Genomic DNA, 22,485 nt, shown 5'->3' with positions numbered 1-22,485 from the left:
TGGTCCCTGTCCAAGCCCGGGCTCGGCTGTTCAATCAGTGTATTTATTGATAACTTGTGGGCCACTGTATTAAACACTTGGGAGATTAAAATATAACGCCGAGGGAGCTTACAGTCTAAAGGAGACCCATTGGGAAAGCTTGGAGAGTGAACGAGGCCGACAGAGGCCGAGAATACGCTTCCCCCGGTGGGTGCCGGGTGCCCGTTGGCCTCCAGAGTCCCAGAATGATGCCCCAATCAGTCACCTGCTTACCCGGTCGACGTCAGGGGGTGCCCAAGAACGGCCCATATGCGTGCGCCTGTGGCACTGAGGCCGGGCCTGCCCAGACCAAGAAGGTTTGTGTTTCCTCACGGGGCGGGGTGGTCACTCCAGGGGCCGGCCCTGAGCCGTGCTGGCCAACCCAGAGGGAAACGGGGCGCCGCAGAGGGGAGGGCAAACACGTGGGCCTCGAGCTGGCCGAGCCCCAGAGAAATCCCTTCTGGGGCCGCGAATCTATCCAGAAAAAGCAAACCTCACCTCTCCCCCACAGCTTTCCCTGCTGAGGCATACCAAGGAACCTCTTTTGGAGGCTCCGGGCTTCTGGGAGAACAAACTGATTCGTTTTTGCTCTGATCCACCCTATTCCTGAATTAACCGTTGACCGGTTGATGCCAACCAGTACGCCGTGCTGAAGGTTCTGTAGTTCCCCCCGGTGGACTGGCCACCGCCAGAGCTCCTCAGCAGCTTGGATACCAGGGGAATCCCTGCTCTTTGGGCTGAGGGAGGTGAAGCAAGAGAGAAGAGATGGAGGGATGTGTCTGGGTCTCTTGGGGAGTGGGGACAGATGGCAGGCAGGGCCCCTAGGAGAAAAAGAGGACAGGGAGGAGGAGGAGAAGCGGAAGGGACAGAAGGGGACTGTGGGGCAAGGCTGCACTGGACACTGAAGGACAAATCTGGGGAGAGGTAAGAGGAGGACTGAGGAGCCCTCCAGGGTCGGGGTGACTGGCCACAAGCAGACAGAAGGCTCACCGGTGGTCACACTCGGCCACGCTTCCCATAGGAGCCTGATCAGGTGGGGGAGGGGCGGGGGAAGGGGAGGGAGCGCCACCCAAATCCCACCTGTGCTAAGGAGGAAACCCGCCTGGGTGGCAGACGACTTCCGTGCTCTCATTCTGACGCTTTTAAGAAAAGTCAGTTCACTAGGGAATGACGGCCCTGGAGGCAGGGGATAATTCAGTCTGCGAAATAGTACCCAACCTCTAAAAGAGGGCTTCGCTTCCCTTGGCCGAACTGGAATCCAACAGTCTGGAACGGTGACCGTCTAATTCCAGGCCAATGGCCAGGAAGCCCCTCGCTGAAACCACCCAGTCTTCAAGACCCGATTCGGGGTTCTCTGTAGAAAGGGGACAGGGGCGGCTCCCCAGATAGAGGCTCATCCGCCAGTCCTCCGGCAGATCGACCAGGCTCCGGGCATCGCGGGCCAGATGCAGGAAGTACTGAACCGGGGCCGCCCAGCCGGCCGACATTTCCCTCGCAAAAGGCGGGAGGGAGGGATGGGGCAGGCGCGTGGCTAGGCTCGCCATGGTTCAGTCGCCATGGGGGTGGTCTCGCCTGGGCCCCCGGCACGTAGCCGGCCCCATAGGGGACGGGGGAGCTAGGGGCAGGGTTGACAAATGAAACGATTCACTCCAAACCCACGGGCAGCTATTGCAGGTTAGTTTGCTTTTGCAGCTTCCCCAATGGCGCTCTCTCCTTTCAGTCAATCCATCACTTAATTGTTCCTAAGAATACCTTAGAAGAGTGGGGAGCGTGAACAGAGCTTCTGGCTTCCGGGCGATCCCTGGCCTGAAAGGGCCGTGGTTGGCGGCCAGGGCGGGACTGCCTGGCGACGTGGCCCGGGACTATCCCTGGGGCTCCGGGGTCTGAAGATTCCTTTCCCACCCAAAGCTCCACTGCCCCGTCCATAGCTCTAGTTTATTTACCTACATTAACATCTGTCTCCCCCTCTAGACTGTAAGCTCCTTGAGGGAACGTGTCAACTCTGCTGAATTGGACTCACTCGAGTGCTTAGCGCAGTGCTTTGGTCACAGTAAGCACTCAATAAATACTGATGACTTATCCTACCCCCAGACGACCTCGTGGCTCCCATCCGCTGACAAATCACAGCCCCCTCTCCTGCCCGGCCTCAGTGTCGCGATGGGCGGCCCAGTCATCCCCCCAGCCCTCCTCCGCCCCGCAACACATCCGCCCCCGGCTGAGGAAGCTCTCCTTCCGTGGGCTTCGAGCAAGCCGAGCGACCATCCATCGGGGCTGGAGAGTAGGGTAGGCTTGCTGGAGGTTCCCTGCAGTGCAGAGGGCACCGCCGGGGGTAGCCCGGCTCGGTCTCAGACCCAGGGCAGTCAGCGGGACATGGTTCGGGGGAAACCCACCGGCGGACACCAGCCCGGGGAGCAGAACACATGCCCCACTCAGCCAAGCCAGCCTCTCTCAGGGTCTAGAGCCCTGCACCTGCAGAAGGTTAAACCGTCCTTTGTCCCCGGCGAGAACCTGCCGGTTCTTCTCCTGCCCCAACACCGCTAGCCTCCCACCCGCTCGGACTGGCTGCTGCCTCGCCGGTCTCCCTGCCTCCCACCTCTCCATAGCGCCGCCCACCTCCCCTTCCTCGAGTGGCCCTGGGTCCACACCTCTCCCCCATTCCCGAAGGCCCCAGTCGGCTGCCCATCTCCCTTGGTGTCGGGAAGACACGGCTGAGCCCCGGCTTCCGGGCTCTCGGTCGGCCCTTCCCATCTTACCCACCGGCTCTCGGAATCCTCCGATCTCCTTCTGGCCTTCTAAGCTCTCCGGCCTCCGGTCTTCGACCCATCGCCCACGCTGCTTGACCGGCCTGGCACTCCCTGCCCACCCAAATCTGCCAGGCCACGGCTCTCCCCGGCTTCCTAGTCCACCGAGAGCCCCATCTCTTCCGGGAAGCCTGCTCTGACTCATTCTCCGTGCCCCGGTTACATCAACTCCTGCCTATCCACAGGACGTCTATGCTTCATTCCTCCACTCAGCCAGCATTCAGGTACCGGGTACAACATATCTGTAGAGGAAAAGGGAGTCCCTCCCAACCTGCAACTTATTTCAGTACCGGTCTCTTCCACCGGACTGGCAGCTCCTCAAGGGCGGGGGACGTGTTTAGAACAGATAGTTTTCTCCCAGGCGCTCAGCACAGTGCCCGGGATGGGGTTCCATCAATATTGATTGATGGATCTAGTCAATCCTTTATTCAGCTACTTCTTCCTGATAGATCTGTTGCACTTCTTGTCTGTCCTCCCCGCCGATAGCTGGGACCCTCTTTCCCACTGGTGGGGGGGCCGTAACCCGCCCCTTGGGTTTACTTCGAGACTGGTGGCTCCCACCGGCATCCACCCAGCTGCATCACTTCCCCACTCCCCCTGGCTACCTCTGCCACCCTCCCCCAACCCCTACAGACGGGCAACTTTGGGCAAAGGCAGCCCCCCACGCCGAGTGTGGAGCATGTCTGTCCTGGGGATCATTGAAGCGGCACGGCCTAGTGGAAAGAGCTCGGGCACCAGAGGACCTGGGGTCTAATGCTGACCCTGCCGCTTGTCAGCTTTGTGACCCGGGCAGATCACTTCACTTCTCTATGCCTCAGTTCCCTCATTGGCAAAATGGGCATTCAATACCTCCTCCGCCTCCTACTTAGACTGTGAACTCCAAATGAGACCTGATTATCTGTATCTACCCCAGCGCTCAGGAGGAGAGTGCCTGGCACATGTAAGCACTCGATACCACAATTATTACTTTGTTATTATTGTTATTATTATAATTACCCAGCTCATCCCAGAGTTGCCGGTACTTGTCCGTCATGGCCGTCCCTTGCTGACGCCACAGGGCGAGGCGGGGGTCCGCCATGAACTGCTCCGTGATGAGTGTCAGCATGCGGGCACCATTCGAGTCCCTCATTTTCAGCATCTCCCGCACCTGTGGATGAGGCGGATGGGTCGTGAGAGGTCTGCGTGGGGGGCGGGGCCAGGAAGAAACCCCTTCCTCTCTTATTCCCTGCCCCCCCGTGGGGCAGAAGGAAAAGACAGACTAGACGATCCGCCTCACCCAGCCAGAGTCGACCGTCCCCCGAACCCCGCAGCCGCCCACCCGCCCACCTGCCCGCAGGGGTGACAGCTTGGGGAAGGCTGGTGACCAAGGCAAGAGAAGAGGAACAGGAAAACTCTCCCTTCCCACTGCCAACCCGCCCGGCCCCGAGGTACTGTTTCCACCCAGATGCCTTGGTACTGGAGCTGGCGGCTCCAGACATGAGGCTGGGGGCTGGGACTAGGGGCTTCACACAGACACCTTCCTCCCGTGCTCCCTCCCTTTATCCCTGCTCTGAGAGAAACTGAGGCTTCAGGTATTTCAGCCAAGGACAGCGGTGGGACTGGGGCAGTGTACTGAGGAGGGAATTCTCAGGGGGCGAAAACATGGAAAACAAAATCAGTGCCTGCAGCAGCACCTCACACCACGGAGCGGCCCAGTCCTGGCCTCCTGGGACGGGCCTGCCCGGCTCCTGCCCCTGGGGTTTTATATGGCAGCCTCCGAGTGCCGTTGGGCCTGTGGCCTCGATGCCGGCCCCTCAGGCTCGATCTGCTCGCCGGCTGGCCTGTGTGCCCACCCAGACAGGAGGCAGGGATGAGGACACAGCGGGCTCCTCCGCCCACCCTTACCTTGGCAAAGAGCAAATTCAGCTGCTTGCCGGACCCGTGATATCCGCCCTGGGACAGGAAGAGTTTGACCTGCTCCTGGACCTGCTCTTCGTCCAGGTGCCAGCAGTTTTCGTCATCGATGCTGGCTCCGGCCGTGGGGTCTGGAGCACCTGAGGAGAGAAAAAAGCGGCCACCGTGAGTCCCGGGCCAGGCCCCCAGCCTTAACCTCTCCCCTGCCCCCACGTGCCCCGAGGAGAGACGCCGGGTGGGCAGAGGCTCCGAGGACGCCGGCTGCCGTACACGAGGCAGTGACGCCGGGCCTGGCTCTGAGAGCTGTCCCAGTGTTCTCCTGTCCCCTCTGAAAGATGCCCAGTCTGCCCGACACCCCTTCCCTGCCGCCTCCTGACCTGGTCCCCAAATAGATGTCTTAGCCACTATGGGATGGACTTGGAGATTTCAGTAACAAAGCCATAAATGCGGATTTTTCACATAAGCCTGGGTAGGAAAGCACCCAGGAAAGACGGTTTTCAAAATCTGGAGACAGATCAAAATTAAGCCCTTCAGGAGACGTTCTGTTAACGGGTGAGCATTCCCAATACCACCGCTCTACGCCACCCAACCGGAGCTCGTCTCTCATCACAAGAAAGCCGGTAAAAACCGAGAACCACCGCCCCTGGGCAGGAGACGGAGCAGCTGCTGTACTCCGGGGGCCGGGGGGAGACGAAGGAGGGACATACAAACCCCTCTACGACCCTCGGCTGGGCAGGATTCCTCACCCGGGTACCGATTGTGACTGTTTTGGCCACCGCGGCTGCTTCTTCATTCCCCGGTCTGGTGGGGAGGAGGTGAGGGGAGCTTCGGGTAGAGTGGACAGTGGACTCAGAAGCCGGGCCAGGAAGTTTTAACTCTGAGATCCCAAGTAGGGGCCCCCACCCCACGGGGCTTCAGCTGGGCTACCGACCCCAACTAGCACCAGGATGACTCTTTTCATTCGTTCATGGGAAAAGTGGAACTATTTCCAGTAACACCTCTTTCTCCAGAAAGCAGGAAGGAGTTGCTCATGGTCACACTGCTCCCAGATCAGAACGCCAAGCGATCCGTCCATGGCTTGGCCCCGCGGTCCACCCAGCCGATGGTTCCGCCTCCGACGGGGCCAGCAGGAGGCTCACAGGAAATAGGGGGTTCCTGCTGTCCCGCACACCCATCCTCAAAGCCATACTGCCCCAACCGCCCCGTCTCCATCCCTGATTCTATCCTCCAGTGACCCAGTCTGGACCATCGCCTCACACTCGACTCTCCTTCCCCCTCATCGAAGTGGCCAGAGGGTTATCACTATCTTTTCCTGAAATCCTGGTATTCTACAGCATTCTTCCCCTAATAATAATAATAATAATGTTGGTATTTATTAAGCGCTTACTGTGTGCAGAGTACTGTTCTAAGCACTGGGGTAGATACAGGGTAATCGGTTTGTCCCACGTGAGGCTCACAGTCCTAATCCCCATTTTACAGATGAGGTAACTGAAGCACAGAGAAGTGAAGTGACTTGCCCACAGTCACACAGCTGACAAGTGGCAAAGCCAGGATTCGAACCCATGATCTGACTCCCAAGCCCATGCTCTTTCCACTGAGCCACGCTGCTTCACAAGAGACGGCTGACCTCTTACAGGGATATTAATGTCTACCTCCCCAATTCTTGACTGTAAGCTCAATGTGGGCAGGGACTGTTTTCTGCTTATTGTTTTACTATACTCTCCCAAGCGCTTAGTGCAGTGCTCTGCACCTAGTAAGTGCTCAACAAATACAACTGAATTGAATGCACGAATGATGAATCGATTCTTGTTTTTTTCCTCTTGGGGTTAACTGGTCTTGGGCTTTGGGGCTCCTTCCCGTTGTCTTTCCCACCGAGAAATATCTGTCTCAACAACATCCAAAGAAACCCCTGTTTTGTTTCCTGCAGAGGCAGACACTGCAGTCTGGTTTTCTATCCCCCTCATCCTCCTCCAAGCTGACAGACACTGGCCCGAAAGAAGTGTTCCAATCGTCCAGAGGTGCCTTTAATTTGAATTTCTGACATGGTTGTGTTGACTCCTGTCCTCCTTAAGGCCCTGAGCCTCTCGGGGACAATGACAATGGATCAGAAACACAATGAGGCAGCGACTTGACAGGCAAGCATCCCACCCTCTAGGCTGCTCTCCACCCTTCCGCCGCCATTTGCTGGGGAGTGGGGAAACAGACAGACGGAGGGAGAAGAAACAGAGGGGGGAGAGACGGAGGGAGAAGAAACAGAGGGGGGAGAGAGAGGGAGGACAGAGGGAGGGAAGAGAAAGAGGAAGGAGAGAGACAGAGGAGGGGGAGGAGAGACAGAATGGGGGGAGGAGAGACAGAACGGGGGAGGAGAGACAGAACAGGGGGAGGACAGAACAGGGGGAGGAGAGACAGAGGAGACAGAAAACACACACATACACACACATGCAGCTGTCTAATTCTCCCCATGGAGTGACTGGCACCAGCAGCCCACCCAGAAATCCTCTCTGAGAATGATGATAATAATAATCACGGTATTTGTTCAGCGCTTACTATGTGGCAAGCACTCTCTACTAAGCGCTGGGGTAGATACAGTCGGGTTGGACACAGTCCCTGTCCCATGTGGGGCTCATAGTCTCCACCCCCATTTTACAGATGAGGGAACTGAGGCACAGAGAAGTGAAGAGACTTGCCCAAGGTCACACAGCAGACAAGTGGCAGAGCCGGGATTAATCACACAGGATATCGCTGCCGACTCTTGGAAACGCAGCACCATTTGTCCAAGCAACGTCCCAGGACCGTCGCCTTCCAGGCCTCGGCACTGAGTGACCAGGAGAGCAGCGGGAGAGGAGCAGCGCAGAAAGGGAGGAGCTGGTGCAGTCCCCCGAGGAGGAAGGGCACAGCACTCCCGCCTCCAGGCAGCCCTCCAGAGCGCCAAGATTAAGAGTGGGGCTGCCTGGGGCACCACGTCCTCCAGAGGCCCCACCTGGCCTCAAAGGAAAAGCAGGCATGTCGGGCCCACCGGAAGGCAGGGCGGCAAGACAGGATCCCCCCCGCCGTCGGTCACAACCCTGGACCCCTCCCCACTCGCTCCTTTCCCGTGCGGGAGAGGAAGGCAGAAGGCCCGGAGCCCCCTCCCACGCCGTCCTATCCTCGACTGGAAGAGGCCACGAGGCCATCAGAAAGCTCGATGCTGGAACGGGGCTGTGTGTGTCAGAGGATGATGTCTGTCCCGCAGGTGCTCGGGAGACAAAGAGAGAGCAGGCACTTCAACAAGGAGCCTGCCGTGATTAGCCCGGGGAAGGGGGGCGGGAAGGGTTTTCCTGAGAATGCATAACCAACTCTAAAATGCCCTCTGCAGCCTCAGCCCCGGCAACCACTACACTGGGTCTCGCACGCATCCCCGTACGCACCCCCACACACGTGGCCCAGGTCAAGGTCCGAATCCGACCCGGGCCAACTCCGAGCCCGTGACCTTTGGGTCGTTCAACTCCGGCGTCGCCAGCTTCTTAACGGTCACCCCCCCCCCAGCCACAGCGCCCGCGGGCGGCGCCCACGAGGCAGGGGAGAAGCAGATCGAGGGAAGCCAGGCTCACCGTGGACTTGGTTGATCTCCGAGTTCTGGGAGAGGATCTCGTCGGCCAGTTTCTGGGCGGTGGGCAGAACCTCGGTGTGGTGCACGGTGATCAGATACTGGACGAACTTCTGCAGCTGGTCCCTGTTCATCTGAAACAGGGTCTCGGAAATGGGAAGGTGCAGCTTGACCTGGTCGGGCCGGCGGATGCGGTAGAGGGACAGGGCCACCACGTGGGCGCAGTAGAATATGTCCTTGTTCCCGCAGCTGCAGGTCACGGAGGTGATCTTGCAGCGGTCGAAGCTGATGGCGACGTTGCAGACGGTCTGGGGCTCCGCGGGCACGGCCGGCTCCGTCACGGTACCGCTCAGGTGGAAGCCTGGGGGAGAGAGCGGAGGGGGGTGGTTAGCGCCACCGAGGGAGGGCGGAGGCGGGCTGTCGCACGCAGCCGGCCGCCAATCACGTCGGTCAATCCACGGGATTTATCGCGCGCCTACCAAGTGCACAGCACTGTACTAAGCGCTTAGGAGAATACAACAGAGTTGGTAGAGACTCCTTCCCTACCCTTAAGGAGCTTATGGTTTAGAAGGAGAGACAGACACGAATATGAAGAATTAATTAACTAATTAATTAATATCAAGACGCGGCATCTCGGCTCCAACAACCCAGGAGGCAGCCAGCCTGAGACCCTGGGGCCGACGAACTGCTCCTAGGCGATGCGCCCCGCCCGGGATTCCCGGTAGCAGCTGGAAGCAGATTTTGTTCACGCACAGCAGCTCTCGGGGGATCCGCCGGGCAGCCTGAGCTGCCGGGGAGAGTTGGGGGGACGGGAGCCAGGTGCCCTCTGCCCCGACCGGCCTCTAAGCAGCCTCCGCCGGAATTCACTCATTCATTCAATCTTATTTATTGAGCGCTTACTGGGTGCAGAGCACTCTACTAAGTGCTTGGAAAGTACAATACAGCAAATAAAGAGAGACAATACCTGCCCACGACGGGCTCACAGTCTAGACGTGGGGAGACGGACATCAACACAAGTAGACAGACATCAATATAAAAAAAATAGAACAGATACATACATATATACGTAAGTGCTGTAGAGCGGGGAGACGGGAGAAGAGCAGGAGAAGCGAGGTCAGGGTGACGGGGAAGGGAGTGGGAGCTGAAGAAAAGTGGGGCTTAGTCTGGGAAGGCCTCCTGGAGGAGGTGCGCCTTCAGTAGGGCTTTGAAGGGGGGAGAGTGACTGCCTGCCGGATTTGAGGAGGGAGGGCGTTCCGGGCCAGAGATAGGATGTGGGCCAGGGGTGGGTGGTGAGGCAGGTGAGATCGAGGCCCAGTGAGAAAGCTAGTGGCCCCAGACGAGCAGAGTGTGAGGGCTGGGATGGAGAAGGAGAGAAAGGAGGTGAGGTAAGAGGGGGCAAGGCGATGGAGAGCTTTAAAGCCAAGAGTGAGGAGTTACCTTGGTTACCTAGCATCTACCCTAGTACTTAGCAGAATAAACGCTTAACAAATATTATTATTATTACTATTATTATAATTACGCCGCCTTCAGGCACCCTAGCTCAGTGCCCCGGCACTCGGGAAGTCGCACGGCACAGTCCAGTCCCCCTTGGCCTTTTCCCTTGTAAGCCCGGCCCAGCCAGAGGTCCCCGGGCCAACCCGGTGGTGAACACGCCACCTGGGTGCTCTGCACAGACGAAACGCCCAGGAGAGAGCAGTAGAGGAAGTAGATAAGATCCCTGCCTGCAAGGAGCTTACCACGTCTAATGCAAACAGAGTCAGGAAATGCTACGTTTTGAACGTGTCACGATGCTTCCCCGAAACGCTCTGGACTCAGAGTTACGGGCCATCACCCAAGAGGCGTTAACCACACAAGAGAGGCGGGCGCCGGGACCGACACAGGAACATTTGGGGGGAAATATAGATGTGGTAACGCTGAGCTCGATGCTCGAAATCCAGCCCCTCTTCTCGACGCTCTCTAAACCGCAGGGTCAAACAGACGCTCCTCCGCGTTGTGTCCACGGCCCCAGGGGAGGCGAGTCTGGGAGTCCGGGGGTCTGACCGGTCAGCGACGCTCTCAGCCTCCCTTTCCCACAACAGGTCTCGGGCCGCGGGCCTCCAGGCCACCCGCACCGAGGGGACACCAGTTGAGGGGAGGCTCCTCTCCCCGACTAAGGAGGGAGGTTCCCTGGGGACCCCCAACCTACCCATTCTTCTGGCTCGTTCTGGGAAGGGAGGCGCCTGGAGAACCAAGGCAGGCGAGGGACACCGGATTGTCTGCCGTGATCTTGCGTCGCACGAGTCGGCGTGGGGAAGAAGGAATTCCGAGTTGGAGGTGAAGGGAGTGAGGGGGCGGCTTGAGGACGCTGTGAACTAACCGTCTGTGGGGGGCAGGGCCCAGTGCCAGGGCGGGGGTCGGGGGGTTTGGCCAGATGAAGCCCAGCCCCCACCCCCCAACGGCTTACAGTCAGATGGGAGACGTTCCCCAGCTTCCTGTCTCTCCCCACTCCAGTCCGTACTTCACTCTGCTGCCTGGATCAATTTTCTATAAAAACGTTCATGACATGTCTCTCCACTCTTCATGACATGTTTCTCGACTCCTCAAGAAACGCCAGGAGTTGCCCATGCACCTCCACATCAAAAAAAAAAAAAAATTCCTCACCACTGGCTTCAAAGCACAGAGTCACCTTGCCCCCTCCTAGCGCACCTCACTACTTTCCTACTACAACCCTGCCAGCAAATTTCACTCCTCCAATGCTAACCTTTTCACTGTGACTTGATCTCCTCTATCTCAGGGCTGACCGCTGGCCCACCTCTTGCCTCTGGCCTAGAAGGCCCTCCCTCCTCAAATGCGACAGGCAATTACTCTCCCCACGTTCAAAGCCTTATCGGAGGCAAATCTCCTCCAAGGGGCCCTCCGTGACTAAGCCCCCCTTTCTTCTTCTCCCACTCCTTTCCCTCCATTCCCTCACTTGCTCCTTTCAGTCATCCCCTCTCCCAGCCCCACAGCGCTCATGTCCACATCTCTAATTTATTTATTTATATTACCGTCTGTCTCCCCTTCTAGACCGTAAACTCGCTGTGGGCAAGTAATGTGTCTATTTACTATTATATTTTACTCTCCCAAGCACTTCGTACAGTGGTCTGTACACAGTAAGCGCTCAACAAATACAACCGAATGAACAAGCAGTGGGTCACCCAAAAACAAAAACAGGGATCAAAACCACTGGATGGGAAGCAGACAGATGAACCTATATGTTTGATAAGGGGATGGGATTTTGAGGGGGTGGGGAGGGGGCTTGTGAGACTGGGCTCCTGCAAAGTGTAACCAAGGAAATTCTACGAATGGGTCCTAGAACACCTAATCCCTCGAACCCAAAATCACCATCCCTTTAAGGATGTACTGATAATAATAATGATAATAATAATAATGACGATAATAATAACTATAGTTCTTGTTAGTGCTTACGATGTGCCAGGCACTGATCTAAAAGCCCAGTCCCCCGTGGGAAAAAGGGATGGAATCCCCATAAACAGAGCAAAAGCCACACGGGGGGAATGGGCTGCCCCCCGGCCCCGCTCTGAGCCTGGGCAAGTGGGCGGCACGGCCTGACCTCAGACGCTCGCGTACAGGAAGCCTCTATGCTGACCGGCCACCGCAGCCCCAGGCAGGAGGGCCTGCCGTGCTGAGCTCGGTGCTTCTCACAACAGACGCAAACGGCACCCCCTTCCCGTCACAGGGAAATCATGGGGCCACGGCCCCAACCAGGGTGGAAACCGGTGGCGGGATGCTTTCCCTCAGACCAGTGTTGGACGGAAAGGAAGGTGAAGTCCCTGGGTTCCTGTGGACCGTTCTCACTGGCACGACCGCCTCTAAATCCTTCTTCGGCTCCTTATCTCCAATCCTCATCATCTGGTCTCGAATTCTGCCCAAACCCCTCCGAAATGAGGCCTTCCACATGGGGGTCACGTTTTCCCTCAGTGCCCTGCCCAGGGCAGAGGCAGATGGGTCTCGGCCGGCCTCGGCCCCGCTGAGGAAACTGGCCCGGTGGGAGCAGGGGTCCAGGCGCCTCTGGGACGCAGAGAGCCCGGGTCGGGCCCGGGGGGAGGAGGCGCAGAAGGGAAGTGAGAAGAGGTCGGGGGAGGCCGGGAGGAAGACACGAGGGACACGGGGCAGCCCGCGGCAGCCCGCAGAGCACCAGTCAGCTGCCACCAGATTCCGTGGACACTCCTGCGAGTACCAGTGGCTCCGCCCCTGCGGTCTGTGACTTCCTTATCGGCGGACGTGGGGGCCGAGGTGTCCGAACGGGCCTTCCCGAGGGTTCCCCGGCACCGGCCCAGACCGTGCCGACTGCACGACGCTCACACCCCTTGTGACCAGAGGGCCCCGGAAGGAGAAGTGGCCTGCAGGCAGAGTCGGGGGCGGATGGGGCGGTGAGGAAATGAAGCCGGGAGGCCCACTCTCCGGTTCCCCTGTTCTCCTGACCACCCGACCGTTTCCTCCTCCCGGGGGTACTAGAAAATGGCTGGGCAGACCCCAGGACGCACGAGGGAGGGAGGAGCCCCAGAGGCGGCCGGTCCGTCCCTGCCACCTCCGCCCCATTCCCTCCCCGCCCCCGCACCCCTCGACGGCTGTCTCCCAGAGCAGCGCCTTGCCCACTCAACCTCTTCCTGGCGAGGGGCTCTTCCCCTCCAGTTGGAAAGCTTGGGGCTGGCCTCTGGCAACCATCCAAGGCGGTCAGAGATTTCAAGTCTCGGCAAATCCCGATCCCCGTGCCCCTCTTGGCACCCTCCCCACCCCCAGATTGGCCTCGGCGGCACAGGCCTTGGTCCCGGGCCACTCACCTGCCTCCCCACTCCCCGATTCCCTCCCAGCACCTCAGGTGGCACAAAGAGGTCGGCCACCCCCCGGCGTCAGGCTCTCCCAACATTTCACCCTCGCACCACCGTTCTTCTCCCTCTCCGATGGGTGCTCTCCCTCCGGCTCCCTCTGTTTGTAAATCGTCACGTCTACCTTGACCCCACTGGCTCGGAAGCTCCTCGGAATGCCCATCGTGTGCTTCCTTTGTGCTCTCTCAGGCGCTTAGTATTCATTCACTCAGTCGTACTCGTTGAGTGCTTACTGTGCGCAGAGCACTGTCCAAACGCTTGACACCGGGACAACAGGCAGACACATTCCCTGCTCACAACGAGCTTACGGTCTAGTACTGGCGGGCACTCGGCACATTCCGCCGCGGCCACCCCCACCTCTACTTCAACTATTACTCCGGACGGACCCGGCCGCACCCAGGAAACCGCACGCCCCACCAAAACTGCACGTCGGCCCCCAGGAGTTGGCTACCACTGTCACCAAGTTCCGTAACAGAGGGCCACACGGGATCAAGGACACCGACGTTCCAGAACGTCGTCCGTCCACGGCATCTTAGCTCCGCTCGTCTCGACACAGCTACGTCGGATGGGGCGCGTGAGGAGAACGAGCCACAGATTTGCCCCTTGGAGATCTGACTCGGAGAAACAGAGAGCACGGAGGGCAGGGGAGACGGAGCCAGAGACAACGCTGCTTCCCGGCTGAAAAAAGGGGACTCAACTGCTGAGGATGGACTCGCCTGCCATCCTGGCGTTGAAAAAGGAGCAGCTCTCTTGGAGCAAAAACTTCGTTGGGAATGCGAGACGAGGAGGGTAAGAGAGATAACGGCAGCTGGTGCTGCCAAAGCTAACAGCTGGAGAAGCAGCGTGGCTCAGTGGAAAGAGCACGGGCTTTGAAGTCAGGGCTCATGAGTTCGAATCCCAGCTCTGCCACTTGGCTGTGTGACTGTGGGCAAGTCACTTAACTTCTCTGTGCCTCAGTTCCCTCATCTGTAAAATGGGGATTAAGACTGTGAGCCCCACGTGGGACAACCTGATTCCCCTGTGTCTACCCCAGCGCTTAGAACAGTGCTCGGCACATAGTAAGCGCTTAACAAATACCAACATTAACAGCGACAACGCAACGAGGAACAACGTGGCCAGGACCGTGGGGCCGGCACTGCCCGCTGCGACCACACCCGTGCTCCCTGAGGAATTTCACCAAAACCGCCTTCAAGTTCAAAGGATGAATACATTTATCGAAATCGTGCACACGATTACTCCGGTCCTTTCAAGAGAACCGACAACACCTGCGTAGCACAGAGAGGTGGCTCAAGACGGTTCCGTATTTCTCTCCGACTTCCAGATTCCACCGCGGACTAGCGTCGACCAGATTTAGTGAAAGTCAGTCATTCGACCCCGTCAACCCCAGCTGGGAGACTCCCCGCTTCAGGCCTGTTTACGGGGAGAAGAGCCAAGTGTCCACTGGGGGGGCTCCGCTGCCCAAATCACCCCCGTGCTGCCTCTGGACAGAAACGCAAGCAGAATTCCTCTTCCCAAAGGGAGCCTGGGGGTAACCGGCTTTGTTTTTACCTTTTCACCTCTCCCTCCCTTCCTCCGCAACGATGAGGCTCGATCGATCGGTCATTTTTCTTACGCACCGACTGCATGCAGAACACCGTACTAAGCACTTGGGAGAGGCGACCCGGACCCAGCCCCGTGGGCGGGAGGTCACGCCCCGGTCCCACGGGCGCCGCATCCCCGGCCGGCACCACATTTCCATCTGGCCCCCAGAAAGCGAGTCCGCTTCGCGGCCGGCTGGGCGCCCCCGTGGGTGGAGGCTCGGGCTCCCGGCAACCGGGCTCTCCCTCCCGCCCACCCGTCTGCCTCCCCACCCCGGGCCACCGTTGCCGAGATGAGCCGTTCCCTGAAAGCATGGGAGCGGTGGGCGGAGTGGCATCCGTGGCCAGAGGCAGCCACCCCCACACCCATTTTTTTTTTTCAAAAGGCATTCGTTAAGCGCTTGCTATGTGCCAAGCAAGGTACTCGGTGCTGGGGTGGATCCAAGATAATCGGGTGGGACACAGTTCCTGTTCCACATGGGGTTGGCTCAGTCTTAACTCCCATTTTGCAGATGAGGTAATCGAGGCCCCGAGAAGTGAAGTGACTTGCCCAAGGTCAGACAGCAGACAAGTGGCAGAGCTGGGACTAGAACCGGCTCCCAGGCCAGTGCTCTTTCCACTAGACCACTCTGCTTCTTTACCACTTCACAGCTAAAGCTTCGGCGCCTCACCGAGAAGTTACGGTCGGCGTCACCCGCGGCCGCGGAGGGTACAGAATCCCCTTCGGCTCCTCGCCTGTTTGCTCAGACCCTGTCCACCCTTCCCGGGTGAAACGGTTCCCAGCTCTTCCCTCGGTGGGCCGGTGCCGCTCCCCGAGGGGCCTTCCCCGGCCCCCGGAATTAGAGCAGCTTCTTGGGCCCAGCGTACATCCCGGCCGGGGAGCGGTCGTCCCGGCCGGGATGGGGGCCGTGGGGACGCTTCGGCTCTCTGGCCGGGGGCCGAACCAAATCCAGAGAATTTCCTCCCTGCAGCCTCCCGCTCCAGCCCGCCGCCCCTCCACCCACGCAGCCTCGCTTAACTCCACAAAGCTCCTCGGGGCTGCAGCCCGGCTAATGACTCCTCATTTGAGCGAGACTCACCTCAAATGCTCGTTAGCAGCTCGCTTCGGCCCTGCAGTCAAACAGAACCCCCCTCAGGCTCTTCTCCTACCGGCTCGGGAGGCTCGGGAACAACCCCGGGGTGCTGAGCTGGGAGGACTGAGTGGCCAGGGATAGGCTCCCACATTCCTGTAGGCGGGAAGGGAGGTCTGTCCGGACAGACACACGTGGCCGTGGGCCAACGCCGAGGGTCGGTCAGGGGTGGCGGCCCAACAGCGGTTGAGGGGTGGCTGGGGGGTCGCGGACTCCGCAGATCCCTGGGGGGATGCGTGGTGGGGAGAATGCAACCGCCATCAGTATCCACTCCCACCTATCCCCAGACACCGCCCCGCTCGGTAGTTCTGGTCCAGTCTCGCCCCACAGAGGTGGCCGGATAAACGGTTAGCACCTTCTTCACACAGTCTCCTGAGAATTTCGGGACACTCAAGTTCACCCTTCACTCTGCCTTCTCCGGACTACACAACCACAAGAGTTTCTACATGGTGCTTAGGCCCGGGGGGAGTGTGCAGGACCAGACCGTGGCGCCGACACAGGACTGGGGCTCAGGAGGGAGGCAGAGCACGCCTAGGATAGGGGACCGAGACCCGGGGGCGGGCCCGAAGGAAGCGGCCGGCCCCGGACGGCCTCCGGCTGACCCGAGGGCCCCGTCGACCAGATCCCAGAGAAGCCCGCAGTCCCGTCACCGCCTCTCCCCTCGTAAAATTCAAACCCGGACAGCCGAGGCTGAGTTTCGTGTTGTCCGGAAGAGGGGTGGGACGCCGGTTGGACTGACTGTCGGAATAGAACGCGCCTTTGTCTGAAGCGCCGGAGATGGCCCCGGAGGTCACTCGCGCCTCACAGCTCCCCATCAGCGTCGGAGGACGTGAAGTCGAATGCTCCGTCCGCTCCCGCTCCTTCACGGAAGAGAAAGGGGACAGAGCAGGGGGGAGGGTCTTCGCCAGGCCCCCAGCGGGGAAAAAAAGCCCAACCGTCGATTTTACGTCCACGGCAACACGTGCCCACCACGTCTTAATTAAGCCTCATCCTTTAGCAAAAGAATTACGAGGGTAGTGAAATGGTGTCAGACTCTTCAGCGGTGAAGAAAGAAAATTACTCTTTAATTACCACGAGATGACTTTCTGGCACACCGTCGAGAACATTCAGTACGATGTTCCTCCCCGCCAGCCCCGGGATGTTCTCCGTCGAGGCCCCTCCAGACACCCAGCCCTCTCCTTTGAATCCGGTTCCCTCTGGACCTAACATTCTGCCCGGCGGGAGGCCACGCCTTAGGAAAGTCCCACTCTGCTAGGAAAGTCAGAGGCCCGGCCCAAATCACCCGGGCAGGGGGCTTCCCACGAGCCCGCGGGGACGGGACGGGGAGCACCAGGAGGAGAGCGCCCCGGTCCCGATCCGCGTGCCTCCCACCCCTCTCTGGGGTTCCAGGCCGGCCCCCGGGGGCCGGCACCCAGAGGGACCGAGCAGCCCCCGGGGGCCCTGGGCTCCGTGGGGAGCGAGGCTGAACGGGCTAAAATGGGCTTGTGCCGCCAAGGGTTCAAAGTTGAGAAAACAAACCGGCCGGCTGCAAGAGGTCACGGGGACCCCGAGTCGCTCGTTAAAAGCGGGGAAGCCTGGCCTCTTTAGGCGAGTGCGTGCCGCTCGGCGCCGCCCCGGGGGTTTGGAACCCCAACCACGCGCAAGGCCGAGAGCCCTCGGTCTCAAGGATACAAAAACGAGCCTTCCATAATGACCCCCCTCCCCACCTGACCTCGAGCCACAGAGAGGGCAGAAAATACAGCCCGACTGTGGCGTGGAGGCCAGAGCTTCCGGCTTGGCTTCCCGCTCCTCTGCTCTGGGCCCCGGGTGCTCCTCCTCGGCCTCCAGGGCCCGCCTCCCCCCACCTCGTTAAAGCCGGGCTAACTACTCCCTCTAGGAGGAAGGGGCGGAGCAGGAGGAGCAGCTCCCATTTCTGATGTCAGGCTGGTGGCTTCCGGGACAAACATGGCTACAAAATGCACAAACACTATAAAACACAGGGGGCAGAAGCAAGGAGACATAATAAGGAGATTCATCACGTCACAAACAACGACCCAAGCTGTGATTTCCAGCACAGTGAAGTGATTGGGGTCGGGGAGGGGGTTGTGCGGGGGAGGACCGGTCCCCACCAGGGAGCCAGCGAGGACCATCCGACACCTGACTCTCCCCTCTCTGTCCCTGATTCTCCCTGAAGTGACCCAACGTGGACCACGCCACGCCTCCGACTCTCCCCGCGTCATCCGGCACCCGACTGGCCCCACAGTGACCTGCTGGTGATTCAGACCGCCCAGCTCCCGCTGCTGGGGGAAGTATCGTGACCCCTGTGGAACTCTCTCAACCCTAGGGAAAGCCACTACCTGAAGCACCAAAGAGAGGTTCATCCCTGGTCAATCAGTCGTATTTATCGAGCGCTTAGTGTGAGCAGATTGCTGTTCTAAGCGCCTGGGAGAGTGCCAGATAACAACACACAGATACATTCCCTGCCCACAATGAGTTTACAGTCTAGAGGCAGGAAAGCTGGCTTCCCCGGGGCCCAGGGAGAGGTTTTCCTGGCTGCTTTATCCTGCCCCGTCGACAAACAGAGGAACGGCTAGGTAACGGCGAAAACTCGGCCTCGTGTATTTTTGACATTATATTGAAATTTCCCATCGAAAAGGCCAAAGAGGAATTAGAAACACATAACGGAAGGGAGCTGTTCAGAAGCCTCTCTTTCAGGACACTTTGGAGACAGAAATGAAATGCCTCCCTTGTTTCCATTCATCCCCAATGCCCTTCCAGGAAGTAATCCCAAACTCTGCAAGTCAGGTGTGAGATGTTTCCAAGGGTCCTTGGGGACCAAGAGGGCCGCAGGCCACTAATAATAATAATATTTGCTAAGTGCTTACTATGTGCCAGGCCCTGAGCTAAGCACAGGGGTAGATCCAAGATAATCGGGTTGGACCCAGTTCTGAGAGAACCGGCCGCCACCCCCACCCTCCCGTGCCGCTCCAGGCGCCGCGCGCACTGCGGAATCAGGTTGGCCGTGCTTCTCGCCACTGCCGCCCCTCCGGAGCTCAAGGGGTCCGGAACACGGCTGCGGCGCTGGGGAACATCGCTCACACGATCAATCAATCTTATTTATCAAGCGTGACTGTCTGCGGAGCACCGTACCAAGCACTTTGGAGAGTACGACATACGAGAGTCGGTAGGCACGTTCCCCGCCCACAAGGAGCTTACAGTCTAGAGACGAGCTGCTTCCCAGGCGTCGCCCACCTCGGCGCTTCTGGCCAAACGTGTCCCTTTGGGAAGACCAACAAATGGATCCACGGCCACGATCGGCAGCCACCCAGGAAGACCAAGGCCGAGCTCAGCGGCCCCTCGGTAAGATCCGCTGCCGTGGTCACTTGGACTGCCGTGGACTCTGTCTCTCGAGCTGGAGTCGGCCACTTGGCAAGGGTAGACCCCCAAGGACTAACTTCTGGGGCAATCAGAGGCCCTCCACAAACTGCTCCGAAGACTACAGCCCAGCTCCGCAATCCAGAGATCCCAAAGGAAGCCCTGTCCCCACCTCCGCCCCTGAGCTGGGAATCGCAGAGAATCGGCGGAGAGAGGGGCAGGCATCCGATCCCTCAAGGGCTGCAGCACGTCCAAAGCAGCAAAAGCTTTTTGCATAAAGAGAGAGGAAAAATACGGAAAAGTCTTGGTAGACAATTCCTCGGGATCCCAAAATATTGCACCCCTGGGTGTGGGATGCTGCACTGCCGCACCCGTGTACGTGCTGTGAAAAATGCAGGCAACCAAACATACTCCACCAGTATCTAGGAACAAAGCACACACGCGTGCACACACTCACACAGAGCCCCCACCATCTCCGATGGCCTTGAAAGGATGATTATGCTAAATGTCACCAATTTAAATATTTGAATGCAGAAAAGGTTGAAGATCACTGAAAGACCAAATGACATTTATGATAATCGTCCTTTTATTTACTAGGGTCTTTGAAGATACAAATGAGGAATCAAAAGATATCTTACATTAGTGCCCAAAAAACCAGCTCCTCTTTTATCCATTAGATTGCAAGCAGTCAAAGGGCAGGGGCTATTTTTATTGTCTGCAGACACTTGCCTCCACTTTCCTTTGCCAGGGCTGAGAGTCAGGGAATTGGGGGGCTGCCACCCTGCTCCGGGGCAGGGGACTGGATGAGACGGGCGCTGTGGAACCCACCTTTATGAGAACGGCAATTAAAACGGCCTGGGAGAGTCCGACCGTCCAATTCTCCGGGACGGAGAAACTGGCTCGGCCCAGCAGTCGGCCAGGCCAGATTGGGCCGCGTCTTCGAGCCGCCAGGTTTTCCAGGGACAGGGTGGCTCGTACCCGGTAACTCCCCTTCTCCTCTCATCCCAAGAGCGATAAACGGCTCTCCCGAACCTGCCCCGGGGCTCTTTGGCATCCAGGGAACTGTAAGCCGCCCCCAGACTAATCTCGTTGTGGGAAGGGAATGTGACTGCTTATTGTCATATCGTTAATAATAATGTTGGTATTTGTTAAGCGCTTACTATGTGCCGAGCACCGTTCTAAGCGCTGGGGGGGGGATACAGGGTCATCAGGTTGTCCCACGTGAGGCTCACAGTCTCCATCCCCATTTTACAGATGAGGTCACTGAGGCACCGAGAAGTGAAGTGACTTGCCCGAAGTCACCCAGCTGGCAGGTGGCAGAGCTGGGATTAGAACCCATGACCCCTGACTCCTAAGCCCGTGCTCTTTCCACTGGGCCACACTGCTTCATATTGTTCTCTCCCAAGCGGTTAGTATAGTGCTCTGCACACAGTAAGCGCTCAGTAAATACGACTGAGTGAATGAATGAATGAGAACGATCCAGACCCGACCTGGAAAGTAGGAAGATGATGGGAACATGGATCCCACTGCTGGGGGCTCAGTTCAACCAGGGACACAGATTCCCCGAGCAGGGGGCAGGGTTTGCCCAGGGGCACGATTTTCCTGGGGACATGGTTCCCCATGGCCTGTTAATAATAATAATGTTGGTATTTGTTAAGTGCTTACTATGTGCAGAGCACTGTTCTAAGCGCTGGGGTAGATCCAGGGTAATCAGGTTGTCCCACGTGAGGCTCACAGGTAATCCCCATTTTACAGATGAGGCAACTGAGGCAAAGAGAAGTGAAGCGACTTGTCCACAGTCACACAGCTGACAAGTGGCGGAGCCGGGATTCGAACCCATGCCCTCTGACTCCCAAGCCCGGGCGGGGCAGCCCCAGAGTTGGTGTCAGGGGCGAGCCCTTTCTGGGGAGGGTTCAGGGCGCCTCTGAGCCGCAGCAGACGCAGAGCAAAGTCTCGAGGAAAGTGCAGGGGACTGGGAGTCTGAGGGCCTGCATTCTAACCCCAGCTCTGCCATCCGCCTGCTGCGGGGGTGACCTTGGGTAGGTCACTTCGCTTCTCTGTGCCTATTTCCTCATCTGTAAAATGGACAGTCGATTCCTGTTCTCCCTCCAACTTAGTCTCTGAGCCTACTGTGTCCAACCTGCTTATGCTGTATCTACCCCACTACTTGGTATTCATTCACTCAACCGATTATATTTACTGAGCGCTACTGTGTGCAGAGCACTGCATTAAGCGCTGGGGAAAGTACAATATAACAATAAGCAGACAAGTTCCCTGCCCACAACGAGCTCACAGCACTCGGCACACACTAAGGGCCTGGCAGATATCCCAATGATTAGCAGGCGCAGCAAGTTTTCGAGGACGATGTGGCCGTAACTCATTGTTCCCCAAGTCACTTCCTTCGGACAGGCCTCGCTTCCCCCTGGCCCGGGCTGGGCCCCGACTCCGTTCTCGGGAGCCGCCCCTCCAGCGGTTCCGCTCCCCCTCCTCGGCCGCCCGGTCCCCGGGTCGGACCGGCCCCGAACCCCCGCGGGCCGGCGGCACGACGACCGCGGCACGCCAGTCTCCCCCGATTTCAAAGCCTTACTGAAGGCACATCTCCTCCAAGAGGCCTTCCCAGACTTTCTCCTGGGAAAAAGACGCACCTTCTCCAAGAGGCCTCTCCCACTTTTCCTCATCTCCCGCTCCCTTCTGCGTCGCCCTGACCTGCTCCCTTTTCTCCCCCCCCCGCGCCCTGCCCCACAGCGCTTATGTCCATATCTGGCACTATTAGACTGACATCTGTTTATCTGCATTGACGTTAGAGAAGCGGCGTGGCTCAGGGGAAAGAGCTCGGACTCGGGAGTCGGAGGTCATGGGTTCTCATCCCGACTCCGCCACTTGTCAGCTGGGTGACTCTGGGCAAGTCACTTCACTCTTCTGTGCCTCAGTTCCCTCCTCTGTAAAATGGGGATGAAGACCGTGAGCCCCCCGTGGGATAACCTGATTACCTTGAATCACCCCTCAGTGCTCAGAACAATGCTTTGAACATAGTAGACACTTAACAAATGGCATCGTTATTATTATTATGTTTCCCCCGCCCCAGACTGTGAGCTCGTTATGGGTGGGACTGTCACTTTATTGCTGTACTGTATTTCCCAAGGGCTTAGTAGAGTGTTCTGCACACAGTAAGCGCTCAGTATGATTGAATGAATGAATAATAAGTATGATCGAATGAATGATCGTTGAGACTGCGAGCCCATCGTCGGGCAGGGATGG

General features: G+C 58.4%; 1 protein-coding gene across 1 annotated transcript in view; it reads right to left on the bottom strand.

The window, feature by feature from the left end:
- ZSWIM6 (zinc finger SWIM-type containing 6) overlaps positions 1-22,485 on the bottom strand; it is a 62,468-nt gene that overhangs the window by 18,997 nt on the left and 20,986 nt on the right. The window contains exons 3-5 of the mRNA XM_029064156.2: positions 8,303-8,659; positions 4,704-4,852; positions 3,816-3,966 (exon numbers count right to left, since the gene is read on the bottom strand). Of these exons, the coding sequence (XP_028919989.1) occupies positions 3,816-3,966; positions 4,704-4,852; positions 8,303-8,659 (657 nt within the window). The remainder of the gene's footprint in view (positions 1-3,815; positions 3,967-4,703; positions 4,853-8,302; positions 8,660-22,485) is intronic.

Source organism: Ornithorhynchus anatinus, chromosome 1, assembly GCF_004115215.2.
Source record: "Ornithorhynchus anatinus isolate Pmale09 chromosome 1, mOrnAna1.pri.v4, whole genome shotgun sequence".
Lineage (NCBI taxonomy): Eukaryota > Metazoa > Chordata > Mammalia > Monotremata > Ornithorhynchidae > Ornithorhynchus > Ornithorhynchus anatinus.
The sequence above is the reverse complement of the archived record's forward strand: the minus strand, read 5'-3'. Positions and strand labels throughout refer to the sequence as shown.